This window comes from Colobus angolensis, unplaced genomic scaffold (assembly GCF_000951035.1).
Source record: "Colobus angolensis palliatus isolate OR3802 unplaced genomic scaffold, Cang.pa_1.0 Scaffold11, whole genome shotgun sequence".
Classification (NCBI taxonomy): Eukaryota; Metazoa; Chordata; class Mammalia; order Primates; family Cercopithecidae; genus Colobus; species Colobus angolensis.
In genome coordinates, this window is record NW_012112030.1 from 13,973,662 (window position 1) to 13,988,249 (window position 14,588).

A 14,588-nucleotide genomic window follows, 5' to 3' on the forward strand; every position below is an offset into this window, starting at 1 on the left:
ACAATACTTATTAATCAAGTATGTACATGTAGCATTGCGTGCTGTCATCATTTCCTGTGCTTGAGACCTAACCTTGATTTGTCAGCAATCTGGCCAAAATTAAGCCTTGGATCTCAACTTGAAAGACATCTTCCGTCAAAGGTCCACAAGGGCTGTGGCAGTGGTACCATGGTCTAGGAGGTAGACACTTGCCTTCGGAAAGAAACAGTAATTAGAGTAACTCGAAAAGAACCAAAATGTTTGTACCTAATCCACAAATACTTATTTCAGGGCAACAAAGCCTTTAAGGTTATAAATTCCCCAACAAGTTTTTACTTCTGTCTGCCCTATGATGTATGAATTTCTAAATCTTTTGATCTGAAAAGGACCTTAGCTCTATAAATTAACATATCTGTGACAATGACCCTTGCTAACATAGCGTGATACATGAAAATGAAGAAGGGTAGACTTTTTCATCAGATCAACTACCGAATATATATACTCTTGGGGAAGGAATTTGCTTAAGGCCTAAGTTTTATTACAAAATATGCATAATACTATGTAAGCTACTGAATTATTGTAAAGACACCTTTAAATTAAATGCATGTAATTCTATTAAATCAAGAACTTTCATAGATTGATAAACTAAGCTCTGTAATCTATTAACTGTATGAATGTAAGTACCCATTTCATTCAAAAGAACTCTGTAAAATAAAGGTAAACCACAAACTATGGCATAGTCGTTTAATAAATTCACATAAGCAGAGTATATTTGGCAAGGCAAACTGGATAACTGTCCACCAGTAGGTTAGGGTGAGTGCAGTGTTGTACAATAAATGAAAGGTTCTGTGTGAAGGAGAGTGAACAGGATACAACAACCAAAAAGGCAAACTGCATGTTTGAAAACACAGCTGTGGTTCATATTCATTTCATGTCTACTAAACAGATTTCCTTCTCTTTCCAAATACATTATTGATCAATTTGGCCATTGATTTAGATCCACTGGGTCGTCTCTTTTCTTTGAGTTTGAAGTTTATCAGGATGTCCTTGATAATTCTGATAAACATCATTTCCACCTCCAGAGACTGCTCTGCTGCAGACAGTTCACAGAATTGGCATCGGTTATCCAGTGCCAGCTTTTGCCCTTCTTCCCAGCCAACCTCTCGCATATGACAAAGATCTCGTTTGTTGCCAACCAAAAACATTGCTGATTCCACAGCTCTGAAAGAGAGATACACAATTTTTAGCAAGATTGTTTTAACAACTTTTTTAAAAAAACAGATTTATAGCCAAAGGATTATAAAGCAAAGAAAAAATAGTGTGTATGTGTGTTACTTATGGTCATGTGTGTGTATTGTTACACATAGCCCTAATTACTTAAAATCATTTTAAATAAAATGTAAATAGCACAGAAGCAACAAGGCTCTTAAAGCACAGGGTTTGAAGTAACATGGACCTATTATTGAATTCTGGTGCTGTCTACTAACCAAAATATGATTGTTATCTTTCCCACTTTCAGTTTCCTTTAATGTAAAAATGTGGTACATATTCATTATGGAATACTATGCAGCCATAAAAAAGAATGAGAGCGGGCAGGTACAGTGGTTCATGCCTGTAAGCCGAGCACTCTGGGAGGCTGAGGCAGGCCAATCACGAGGTCAGGAGATTGAGACCATCCTGGCTAATACAGTGAAACCCCACCTCTACTAAAAACACAAAAACTTAGCCAGGCGTGGTGGTGGGTGCCTGTAGTCCCAGCTACTCGGGAGGCTGAGGCAGGAGAATCACTTGAACCTAGGAGGCGGAGGTTGCAAGCCTGGGTGACAGAGTGAGACTCTTGTCTCAAAAAAAAAAAAAAATAAGAAAGCATGTCCTTTGCAGGGACATGAATGGAGCTGGAGGCCACTATCTCTAGTAAACTGACACAATAACAGAAAACCAAATACTGCATGTCCTCACTCATAAGTGAGACCTAAATGATGAGAACATATGGAGACACAGAGGGGAACAACACACAATGGTGCCTATTGGAAGGTCGAGGGTGGGAGGAGGAAGAGGATCAGGAAAAATTAATGGGTTCTAGGCTTCACACCTGGGTGATGAAATAATCTGTACAACAAACCTCCATGACACAAGTTTACCTGTGTAAAAAACCTGCACATCTACCCCGAACCTAAATTCAAAGTTTTAAAAATGGTAAAATAATCTTCACACAGAATTCTCAGAAATTAAAGCTCATGGAGACTGTATACATTAAATGATGTATATAAAAATACCTAACGCAGGCCCAGGCAATGAAAGATGCTAAGTGTTACTTTTCATGTTCCTTATCAATTGCAAGGGAAGAGCTAGCAAATATCTCTTTACTTATACAGTTACTATAATTGAACAGTCAATTTAGATAAAATTTTCATAAGCAAAAATATTCAATATTTATTGCTGTTTTTTGCTCCACTAATATCCATTATAACATGCTCTAGAGAAAATTGTATAATCTCATGAACTTGTCCAACTCTCCTGTTTAAGAAATGTGTCTTTGTTAAGATAAAATGTGTCTGCAAACATCAATATTTTCTCCTTGGTTATAATGAAACAATACAAAAATAGTTTGAGTTGAAGAATATATTACAATCACTAGGCTTTAAAAGGCATAGAACACTGCAAAGATATCTACTATAAGGAAAAAAATGGGTGCACACAGTCAGTCTTCAACTCTTACTAGCCCCGATTCCACTAAAAGTTGGTTTCATTCAAATGACAATGTGTGGTGAACTTTTAAAAATGTTACTTTTTCATTCAAATGACAATGTGTGGTGAACTTTTAAAAATGTTACTAAGGTCTTTTTTAAGTCTAGTTGATAAAATTATTGAAAACGGTAAATGAGGAAGGATATATACATAGGTTTTCAAGGGTGAGCCACAAATATCAGATATAATTTAATGAAATAGTGATATATTTTGCTTTCCTAGTCTTTTTACAGATTGAGAACTGAAAACATTCAAAGAATTATTTAGTCAATAAATTAGAAATATTTCCTGAAAAATGTCCAATACAAATGTTTATACTTTCAATATGTTCTTAAGTGTTCTTGAGTGATTACTTTGAAGAAATGTCAGAATTTTATTCCTGTCCCTTACCTACATCATGATGCTTAAATATAAGATATTCAATGGTTGAAACAATGGAGTTCTAAAATATCAGTAATATTATAGGAAATAAGAGCTATGAGACACCTTAGTAAAATCTCATCTATTTCTCCTATCCTGCTGCCACCAGTTAAATAATTAGAAAAATGAGCTCTAGAGATTAAAGTGGCTTACTTAGGCCAAATCAAAGGAAAGCAAGAATGTACATCATCTAACTCCAGGGAAATACTTTATCAATTATTATCCCATGATTTCTTTATAGTGGGCATTTAAAATAGATACTAAAAGTACATATACCAATTCTCAGTAATATTTTGCTTTTTTTACTTACCAGATTAGAATACTATTTAGATTCTAAGGGCTAAATTGGTTAAAAGCACGAAGACTCTTTTACAATCAGAACGTTGAGCAAAAATACTTTAAATGGAAAAGGCCAAAATGACTGAAAAATGGGGAAAACTTAAATTGGAAACTCAGATGCTTAAACTTTTATCTACTAATGAAACAATAGCTTAAGGCACAATCATGTTTTCATAGTTCCTTGTGTCAAGACAAGAATAAGGAATTGTTGATCAGCCCTTTAGCAGGTAAAATGGAGAAAAATGTATTCTCATATTTAGAATTTGTAAACAGTTTGATTATTCCGTCTATTTTGCTTTGATAGATTGAACAACTCAGTGACTAGGAATTGGATTTCACGGGATGCCAAACGTAATAAATCTGAATTTATTTAGTATCCTTAATATTTTTGTGAGAATGGAAAGAAAAGATTGGAAAGAGAACTATCTTATATACAAAGGACCATTATTTTGCAAGTGAGTGTCATGTTAACAATAGAAGCTGTCTTGTAAAATAGCCATTTACTCACGGCATATAACTGTTTATGGCAGCCAGGATATAAAGCATTCTCATCTTACTCCTTTTACTACATGTGTAACTCCTGTGGAATGGGAAGGTGAATTGTTCAGGGCTGTTAAATTTTGTAATTGGAAGGCTGTATTAAACCCTTCCTAATGATGCTTACGGCTATATGATGATTTACTAAAAAGAAAGGAGAAAGGAATGAAAAATACCTTCCTTACCTTTTACAATGACTAGTCTGTGGCTCCCGGATTCTGTAGATCAGTGCTTTCGCGAAAGCAAACGAAGACCTATCGCTGATGTCATACACAATAACAAACCCATCTGCCCAGTGAAGCTCACTTGTGAGGGAGAATTTTGCTTTCTGTGTCTGAAAATAAACCAAGTACATTAAGAGTGGTTGGGATCTAATACCTGTGTTTTTATACTTTAAACAGTCAACTAATGGAGACCCACTTCAGCTGGAAGATACATCAATATGTTAAATACTGATATTTTCTAAAATATAGTTCTTTATTACTCTTTGTCCTTAATTAAAAGTGACTAAATGTAAAACAGAACTATAATAAAGTTATATCTATCTAATTTTATAACTTTTCTAGAAAAAAACATCTCCACTTTTTCAGAAAATTTGATGATATACAATAATTGTCTTTTGAACTAATACCCACATATTTGTTGTGAATATATATCATTTATCTGTCAGTGAGTGGAATATCTATTGATTTCTGGTACTAGATTTAAATCAATAAAAATAAAAAAATATTATAAAGGTTTAGCTAAATATTTAAGGTATATTTTTATTTACCCTAAATGATCTGTCTCATATAGTTGTTTTGAAATCCTGAATAAATGGTCATTTTTCTCTTATTTGTATAATCCCATTTTAACTGTTTTCCCATATGAATAGACAAGCAGGTTTGTACTGAAAATCTATTTTATGTATTATGTTCTATTGACAACTGGTTAGTTATAAGTGCAACTTAGTTGAAAATAAAAAGTGAATTGATAAGCCACTAAACTATTATCTTCTGACAGTGACACTGTGACCTGATAGAAATATAGAAACAGCCTAATGTTGCAATTTTAAAGATATTTGCGATATAATTTTTGACATGAACTTAGAGATGCCAAGTAATGGAATTAACAACACAAGAAAATAATCTCTTAAATTTTTAATAATTAAAATGAGAAGAAACTTCGGTTTTAACACTGCAACTTTTCACTTTTTTCACTTACCGCCATATAATCTTCAAAATCATGATTATTAAAAAATCAGTCAATCAATAAATCAATAAAAAAGGTGTTTTACTTACTTGAGAACAAGGGTCATATATTTCCAGATTTAGTTGTTTCCTTTCCAAACACAAGTGCTTGTTATAGATAGATTCTGTAAAAATATTGCATATTCACTGTCAGTATGAAAATACTCTGAATGTGAACTCATATCTGACGAGATCGGGCGCGTTCAGGGTGGTATGGCCGTAGACGTGAACTCATATCTGAATCATAGTCTGATAAATTCAACCACTCACATTTTAGTGGAATCGTATTGTGCCCTTTTTATATTGCTGGTGACCGAAAGCATGTATTTGTTGTATTTACTCAGATATGTTTTTTTGTTTTTTTGTTTTGGTTTTTTTTTGGAGACAGAGTCTCGCTCTGTCACCCAGGCTGGAGTGCAGTGGGACAATCTCGAGTCACTGAAAGCTCTGCCTCCAGGGTTCATGCCATTCTCCTGCCTCAGCCTCCCGAGTAGCTGGGACCACAGTCGTGTGGCACCACGCCCAACTAATTTTTTTTTTTTTAAATGTATTTTTAGTAGAGACGGGATTTCACCGTGTTAGCCAGGATAGTCTCAATCTCTTGACATCATGATCGGCCCGCCTCGGCCTCCCAAAGTGCTGGGACTACAGGCGTGAGCCACTGCGCCTGGCCGATATGTTTCTTACAAATGAATCTCACCACTATCTATATTCACCTACATACCTTTTTGCCCATATATTTATATTCCATCCTATTACTGTGCGTGGAACATCTGTGTTCCTATCTAAAGTAAACCCATTCACTCTCAGCTAGTGATGATTTCTCCTCACCCGCTGAGAGACATGGCTTCAGCAATTCTACTTCCCTCTTATATATCATAACTTTTTCCTCTTTACCATATAATTAGCCACATCTTACAAACATGAAAAATTTCTTCTAGCTTAAATGTATTACGGCTTAATGGTTAATTCTCTATCTTGATTTTATTTGTCTTATTGGTAGCATTAATGCAGTTGATCATTCCTGCCTCCTTAAAGTATTTCCTTTACATGACCTTCAAGGCAACACTGCCTCCAGTTTTTGTTAGTTTTTTAATTCCTTGTTGTTCTGTCTTAATCTTTTTTGTTCACCTCTCCCTGCCCCCACTGACTTCTCGCATCTCAAACATGGATCCTGTTCATAGATTTCTTCTCTTCTTACATTCCTTTTCAGATCTCTTCTAGTCCCCAGCCGTCACATGCCAATTATTTCTGATGAACCCAACTTATGTCTGAAGCCCAGACCTCATCCCTGAACTCCAGACACAAATAACTTACTATTGGACATCTCCATTTAGATACTTGATAGATATTTCAATCTTAACACACCTCAAGCTGAACCCCTGATATCTCTGCAAAGGCTGCATCTTCTACAATTTTCTATTTTGTTAAATGGCATATCCATAACTGCAGTTTCTCAGGTAAAAAAAAAAAATAGAATTATCCTTGATTATTTGTCTTACATCACATATTTATTCTAAAATTTATTCTAAAATTCTTTTAGTCTACGTTCAAAATATATTTTGAATTTGTCTGTATCTCACCATCTCCAATGCTAACAATGTAGTCTAGACCACCATCATTAATTGCCTAATTTATCACAAAGCCTCCTAAGTCATCTGTTTCCATCCTTCCTCTAACATCCTTCCTGTTTCTAGTGCATTCTCAACACAGAAGTAAAAGTGAACCTTGTAGCCAGATCACATCACTTATCTGATCAAATTCTCTCAGAGGATTAGGGTTGACTTCTTACCTCCTACCAGGTTATATTTAATGAAATTTGTTACAGTTTCATGAAACCTTAAATTATGTTTTTAGCCAGGTTCTTCTAAACTTTATAGGTTTATTCTTGACTCCAAACCACATTATTTCCTTCTAGTCAATTAAAATTATTCACTCTCAAATCTCAAAAACTGCCAGCAAGTGTCATCACTTCTCACATTTTTAGAATTGTATTATATCCCCTTCTAGTTTTAATATACAAAGTGGAATCATTTTTGCTAGTTTGCCCTCTGAGTTAATGAGCTTTTGATCATTTGGTTGGCTTTTCAAAAATGTCTGTAGGTCTCTTATTTTTCATTGAGATGTAACAGCCAGAAATGTGTAAACATTTCATTAGTTTATACAACTATACTATATCAAAGTTTACGTTGAGGGCTTTTGTTGTTATTTGGATGGTGTATCATTCTGTGTTTGTTTTATTTTTTAGTTCTGGGACATTTTCTCATGCCCAAGTCCTAACTAACTTTTATGTTATGTTGACGTTTTTGACTGATGTCGTTGCCCTCACAAATGAAACAACAGGAATTTTTATTTTTGTTTTCAACTTTCTATAATCAGTTTTCAGGCTCTTGCCCTAAAATGTTCATAATGTCATATGGACTGAAATACCATGTTGAATTCATGTAGGGAAACACACAATGTAATATATTAAAGCTATTTTCTGAGATACTCTGATTATGCTACTTCATGATTGAATGCTAAAGATTTTTGTTTGTTTCTCATGGAAAAACACACTTGCAATCATAAATTCCCTTAGTCTAAGTAATAACCAACAAAAACATTCTCCTTTCTCCCAATTTTTATATTTTCTGTAATCTGCCATCCTTATTTTAAAAAAAATCATCTCCTCATCTCATTTCTTCAATGAGGTAAGATATTAGCACCATCATATTTAATTGATGAGCCAAAAATATGCTCAAAATTATGGCAAAATTTCACACTTTTTATGTTTTATTGTTTCCCATATATTATGCTAATTCTAGTCAAACAAATTTACAGAAGAGTTCATGAAATAATCTTAAAATTTTATCAAAATGCCCTGGCATGTGTTTTAAATGTTTCTACATTTATATAAATGACTTAGATAATACGATGTTTAATCAAGGCATAATTTTCCTATTTTCTTACGGTTTTACAATAAAAGTAAACTTTATTCCTTTGTTGTGGTTTCAGTATTAATTTTCTTATTTTTTAAAGAATGTTGACTTAATTTCAAAGTTGTTTTATACCTTACAAGAAATATTCAGTTACATGTTCTACAATATTTTGAAGAGAGGATCTTAGTTTTAATGTTTTTCCAGTTCCAGACTTTGAAACCAGTCTTAACATCAAATTGGGTGAATTTTACCATAAAAGAACATTTAATTCAAGCACCCATTTTGGCATTTCTAATCAGAATATGTGAATAAACAAACAGTTTTATATGCATAAAAATGGTATAGTCTATCAAAATGCATCTCTGTACTTAAGTGGGATTTAATTATGATGCTAAAAATTTTAAGGTAAAAATGTCTAGAGTAGTGACTTACCAAAATTAGAAGCATATTCTCCAATGAATCGCTTAGTAAGAAACCTCACTGTAAGAGCTGCAAAGCAAACAATCTAGATTTAAGGCTGTTATATTTTATGAAACAGAAAATTTGGTTATGTGCATGAGGTTTTAGTTCTTAAATAAAAGGTATTCAAGAATTAATAAAGACTTTAACATTTTATCAAATTCTGTCCTAAATAGTAGTTAACAATATTTCCATGGTACAAACAAATGATTAGAAAACTCAAAAGGAAGTGATCTTAAAGCGCTGCACATCTAAATCACTATACAGTTAATTCATTACCGCAAAAACATAAGGCCACTTACCTTTTGTAACAGAAACAGATTTCTCATATTTGAGATACAAGAAGTTTGACATCTGTTTATTTTCTCTATCAAATTCAGTCTGGCTTCAAGTACTATATGTAATAGTCACAAGGACACTACGAAGTATTTGCAGTTATTTAAGAATGTAGGGACCTACAAATCCAGGAAATAGAAAAAGAACCTCTGGTATCCGTTCATCACGTCACAGCTCCTGGGTTTGGCCAGTTAAGATGTCATGATTCTTTAGGCTCAAGTGGCCCTACTGGTAGCATCCTACCATTATAACGTGACCAAGACCAAAGCAAAACACAACAAAACAAAAGCATGACTTCCAAAGTTAGAGCACATTATTGCTCAGTTCCAGGACATCCACCAAGCCATGCCCCGCAAAGTTCTTTCATCTCAGTAATGCTATATTTAAAATATAATCCACAAATCTCCAAACATCTCCCTACCCTAGTTTCAGAGCAGATGAGTTCTATCAAGGCCATTGTTTGGCAACTAGTAGGTATGAGGGCAGGTGTGTTGAAGGGAGAAGTAGGTGGGATAGTGATGTAGAAATTTCCTGTTATTCCTATGAATTGTAAACATCAGTAGAATAATATACAAATTAACATTTCAGATATTTATCTTGCTATACCTGCCTATATATTCCATAAACATAGTTACTTGCCTATAAAAATGGAAACTCCTAATGAAAAATAATGTGCCTATCATCCCAGTGAGATGTTATTATAGATGTATTCTCATGTATATGAAATATATATAAAATACATGGTTAATGGTTAACATGTCAGTTTCTCACTCTTTCTGTACTCTATTATAACACAGAAGACATCACCACTCACCAGATTTGCCTGTTCCTTCACCACCCAAGACAGCAAGTTTCACATCATTCATCTTGCTTTTCTGCTTCTTGGTCAGTACTGTCTTCTGGAACTATGCTGCCCTGTGACAAGCTTTTTTTAAAACTTCCTTTTTATTGCTGTTCTCATTTCTCTAAGAACAACTCCGCCCCATATTCCTACCAGCCAACAATAACTTTTAAAATGTTTTCCTAGAGTAGTTTTCAACTCAGTTTTCGTATAACATTTTTTTAAAAAACTAGAGTTACTCTTTAGACCTAAAGGGTTTAAAGACAATATGTATATATTTATAACAGAACCTTAGCTTACAATTCTCTATTTTTGTGTACCTGGAATCTACCTTCTCCTAGGACCTATCCTAAAAAAAAAAAAAAAAAAAAAAGTATACAGGATGGGTAAACATCTCTAAATTTACTTTGATTGTGCTGGTTTGTTTTATTAGTATCTGAACCTATATCTGCTAGGGTTTCTTCTGTGAAAGAAAAAGGGAAATCCGTTCATGCAATCATAAAAAGAGCACAACTATCTACGATTTAGAAGTTTAGGTTTGATTCCAATGCAAATACGTATCTAGACCATGTTTGTGAATCACATGAGACTCTCAAGAAGCAAAAATGGGCACTACTGACTTTTAATTTATCCAATGTCTTATTTAATAAGTAATTTCTCCTTTAAAAAATGTTTTGTCAATAGACAACAGCAATATTTCTGGAGAAAAATAAAGCAATGTCATTTGTTAGAAAAGAAATAAATATAAACCTGTTGTATTTTCTTCTGTAGTACATTGAAATTAGAAAAGAGAAATGATAAAGGTAAGAAAATTTGGAAGGGGTATTCTGGCATGATTCATTCCTGCTTCATAATGAAGAGGTAAATTTAATTTGCAGAACGATGAGTTTTTCATATTTCTTTTTGTCAGATTCCCCTACTACCCCATTACTTTCTTCCTCTTTTATCTCCCAATTTAGATATGTAAAAATTCTACAAGAAATACAATAAGCCTACATGTGTGTACTAAATTTTGAGGCCCAAGTGAAAAAGTTTCATTTCTAGACTAAGTGGATCACAGGAGTACTAATTTGCTTTTTTAAAAATGCATTTATTTAACAAACATTTTCTACTTGCAAATATATTTTAAAGCTATGTTAGGTTAGCACTATTGTTAAATCATGATTTTCCTGCCTTGATAGAGTCTACACTCTACTAAGAGAAAATGGAAACAATTGAAATTACAGTAAACAGGGTTGTTGCTAAAATCGGACCGGGGAAAGCAGAACATGTGGATATAAAGGGCTTCAAAAAGTAAGTAAATCTTTAAACATCAACAGGAACCATAGAGAGAGGGAGGAAGAAGTGATTCGTGATTAAGGAGATGTGTCTACTCCAAAAGAAGAAACAGACTCCACAAAGGAAAATGGGGCAAGAGAGAGGGTATGACAATTTATGGGATCGGCAAGGTAACTGCTGAACCAAATTGCATTTTTTCTTTATTACAACTTTGAAAGAAATAGATATGATCTCTTTAATTTCTGCAACTATATAAATAGTAACAAGAATGACTTTTGTAAAAGGAAATTTGCCAGGCGACTGATTTTACCATGGAATTAGATGTTTTTTCTCTATTTGGAGAAATGCTATTTTTGTCTTAAGAAACTTCTGATGTTTTTAGAGGTTGAGTTCCCTGACTCTTAGGAAGGCAAGACTTAACCTCATAACGTAGAGGATATTGAAAACAACATGTAAGTTTCTGTTATCAATGTACAGGCATTATTTTCTCATGTCCTCTTCCTCACTACTTCCACCTGGATTCAAAGGAGGTTCTAAAGCAGCCTAGCACTGAAATAGAGTGAAGTTTTAAACCTGAACTGAAAGAATAAAAGCATGTACATATTTTCTTAAGAACCAGAAGCGCCATTTTTTTTTTTTTTTTTTTTTTGCTTCAGATGATGGGTGCTAAATATTAACATTCTAATAACCACATTATACTACTTAAATTTTCTTACAGCTCTCTAAAGAAATATTCACATCCAAAACCAAATCATTTTATTACTTTATGAGGTAGGTCCCATTACTAACTTATAACGTAATAGAAATATAGGCCTTTTCAGAAAGAAAGAGAAAAAACTAAGAAAGAGATAAAGAAAAGGAAGGAAGGAAGGAGGATGGGGGAGCGAGGGAGAGTAGAATGCAAAGAATATAACTGAAATTGAATGTATGGTTAATTTTTTAATACAAATAATTCTCTAATGCCTACTGCTGATTATAAAATAAACCTTGAAGTCTGGGTGTTTAGTGTATTACTGAATAGTAACACATTGTACCCAATAGGTAATTTTTCATCCCTCACTCTTCTCCTGCCTTCCACCCTTTGGAGTTTCTGACATTCTCTATTTCACTCTGTATTCCCATATGTGCACATTATTTAGCTCCCACTTGTAAGTAAGAATATGCAGTATTTGACTTACTGTTTCTAAATTATTTCACTTAAGATAATGACCTACAGTTACATTCATGTTGCTGCAAAATACATGATTTCATTCCTTTTTGTGGCTGAGTAGTATTCCATAGTGTGTGTGTGTTTGCGTATATATGTATATATGTATACCATATATATGTGTGTGTGTGTATATACATATGCACACACATATACCATATACACACACACACATATATACCATATATATACACATACACAATGTGTATATAGAAAATTGTGTGTACATATATACATGGTGTGTATACAATATGTGTGTATATGTACATACACACCATATTTTCTTTACCCAATCATCATAATTAAACTGTAAGTGTTAGTTATGTTAGTCTCATGGGAGTGCTTATCAAAGTGTTTTTATTTGTAGGTTTATTCACAACAAAATGAAAACTTATACACAAATAGATTATTATAAATCAGAATTATTTGTTTTACCTCTAATTACAATCCAAGTTACTAAAGAAATTCAGCTAGGGATATCACAAATCCTCCAAAATTTCTTCCAGATAAATTCGCATCTGGACATTTACCTAACCAAATGATGAAGCTATTACAATAACGGCTACTGAAATACAAAAGTTCTATTAACCCACAACCCAAGATTATTTCGGCTACAATATCTGTTTCATGAAACTAATAATTGCTTATTTCAACAATGTCCTAACAGTTCAACATCAGTTTAAACTATATATACAACATCAGATTGCCCATGCAGAGTACTTTTGTATGTGATTATTTTTGATGGATTGTTTTTCATCTGAGTATGTGAAACTGATTGTTATGGAACAAACGTACTTCCCACATCGTTTGGTCTGGGAAGACTATTTTTCGGGTCTATCCTATTCGTGGTAATATATTTGGCTTACAGCTACTTGGAAGTCTACTTCAAATCTGATAAATCATATCTGAACACTGAACACTCTACTGTGAAAACTGCTACTGATCTGTATTTTCTTTTCTTTTCTCTCTCCTCCCCTCCCCATCACCCTCTTTTCCTTCCTTCCCCTTCCTGCCCCTTCCCTTCTTTCTGTCACTTTCTATCTCTGTGTCTTTACCCCCCCCCTTCTTTCTCTCTTTTTTTCTCCTTATTTTTTTTTCTCTTTTCCTTTGCTCATTTTATTCTGGGTTCTTTTAGGAGCTTTTCTGTATCAATGCTATTCTAAAATTTCACAATGGTATTCCTTGTTGCAAGTCACTTTTTTCATTAATTGTGCCAGTGTTCACTTCATCTCTTAAATGTGGAGATTCCTGTACTTCAGTTCTGGGAAATTTGATTGTATTATCCCCTTAACAATTTATTCAAATCTGTCTTCTGTGTTCTGCCTGTCAGAAACTCTTACATTAGTTGAACCTACAAGATTGATTCCCAATGACTCTAACTTTTTCTCTCCTATTGCCCTACTCTGTATCTTTAACCTCACCTTTGTGGGATATATATATATATGTATGTGAAATATATATATATTATACATGTGTAACATATACAATATTAAAATATATGATACATTAAAATTTATAAAATATACAAATATATAAATACAAGTATTTTATACAAATATATAAAAATACATGTATATATCACATATATACATGTATATGTATCAAGTATATATCACATATATTCATGTATATGTATCAAGTATAATCACTATGTGATATATACTTGTTTTTACATGTTTTATATATATTTATATATTTATGTGTATAGCTGTATATACTATATAAGTATATGTGTGTGACATATAGAGATATATATTACACATATAATGTATGTGTGATATGTATGTATGTATATACTATATATACTATATATGATATATGTTTATATATGTTACATATGTGATATATGTGTTACATTTATAATATGTATCTAAGGGTGTTTTCTTGTGTGCTGCTATTGTATTGAAATACTGTATACATTAATTTTTTCAAGAAAAAGTTAATAACTTCAGTAAAATTTTAAACTGTACATAATTCCCATCATATTTAAATTCACTTTCACAAACGAGAATTGTTCTGTGTTATAGTTCAATATACCACATTTGATTTTTGTGATATAATACATGCCTATGTCTGAGTGTAAATTTCAAGTGAACAGGTAAGAGATGTTTCTATCATTCCCAAGCAACTTAAAAACTCTCATCATTAATGGAATGAACCTATGGAAGTATGTCTTCATAACTCTAAATAGTTTTAGAACATGCTTTGAAAGATAATCTTTCATTTAGGTATCATATTCGAAGAAATATATTTGATATGTATTGTTAGTAACTAAAGTACATGGGCCTATTTTTTTG

At 33.0% G+C, this 14,588-nt stretch overlaps 1 protein-coding gene across 2 annotated transcripts; it reads right to left on the reverse strand.

Annotated features, from left to right (window-relative positions):
* Positions 1 to 911: 911 nt before the first annotated feature.
* On the reverse strand, positions 912 to 9,884 carry RERGL (RERG/RAS-like). Of its 2 annotated transcripts, XM_011954685.1 has the most exons (6): positions 9,780 to 9,884; positions 8,932 to 9,084; positions 8,603 to 8,659; positions 5,304 to 5,377; positions 4,209 to 4,357; positions 912 to 1,200 (listed from the first exon to the last, which is right to left on the reverse strand). In XM_011954685.1, the coding sequence occupies exons 2-6, from the start codon at positions 8,981 to 8,983 to the stop codon at positions 918 to 920; spliced, it is 615 nt and encodes a 204-aa protein (XP_011810075.1). In that variant the 5' UTR covers positions 8,984 to 9,084; positions 9,780 to 9,884; the 3' UTR covers positions 912 to 917. The 2 variants fall into 2 exon arrangements, with proteins under 2 accessions (XP_011810075.1, XP_011810068.1); XM_011954678.1 differs by lacking the exon at positions 8,932 to 9,084 and having other exon boundaries at positions 9,780 to 9,882.
* Between the last annotated feature and the right edge of the window lie 4,704 nt (positions 9,885 to 14,588).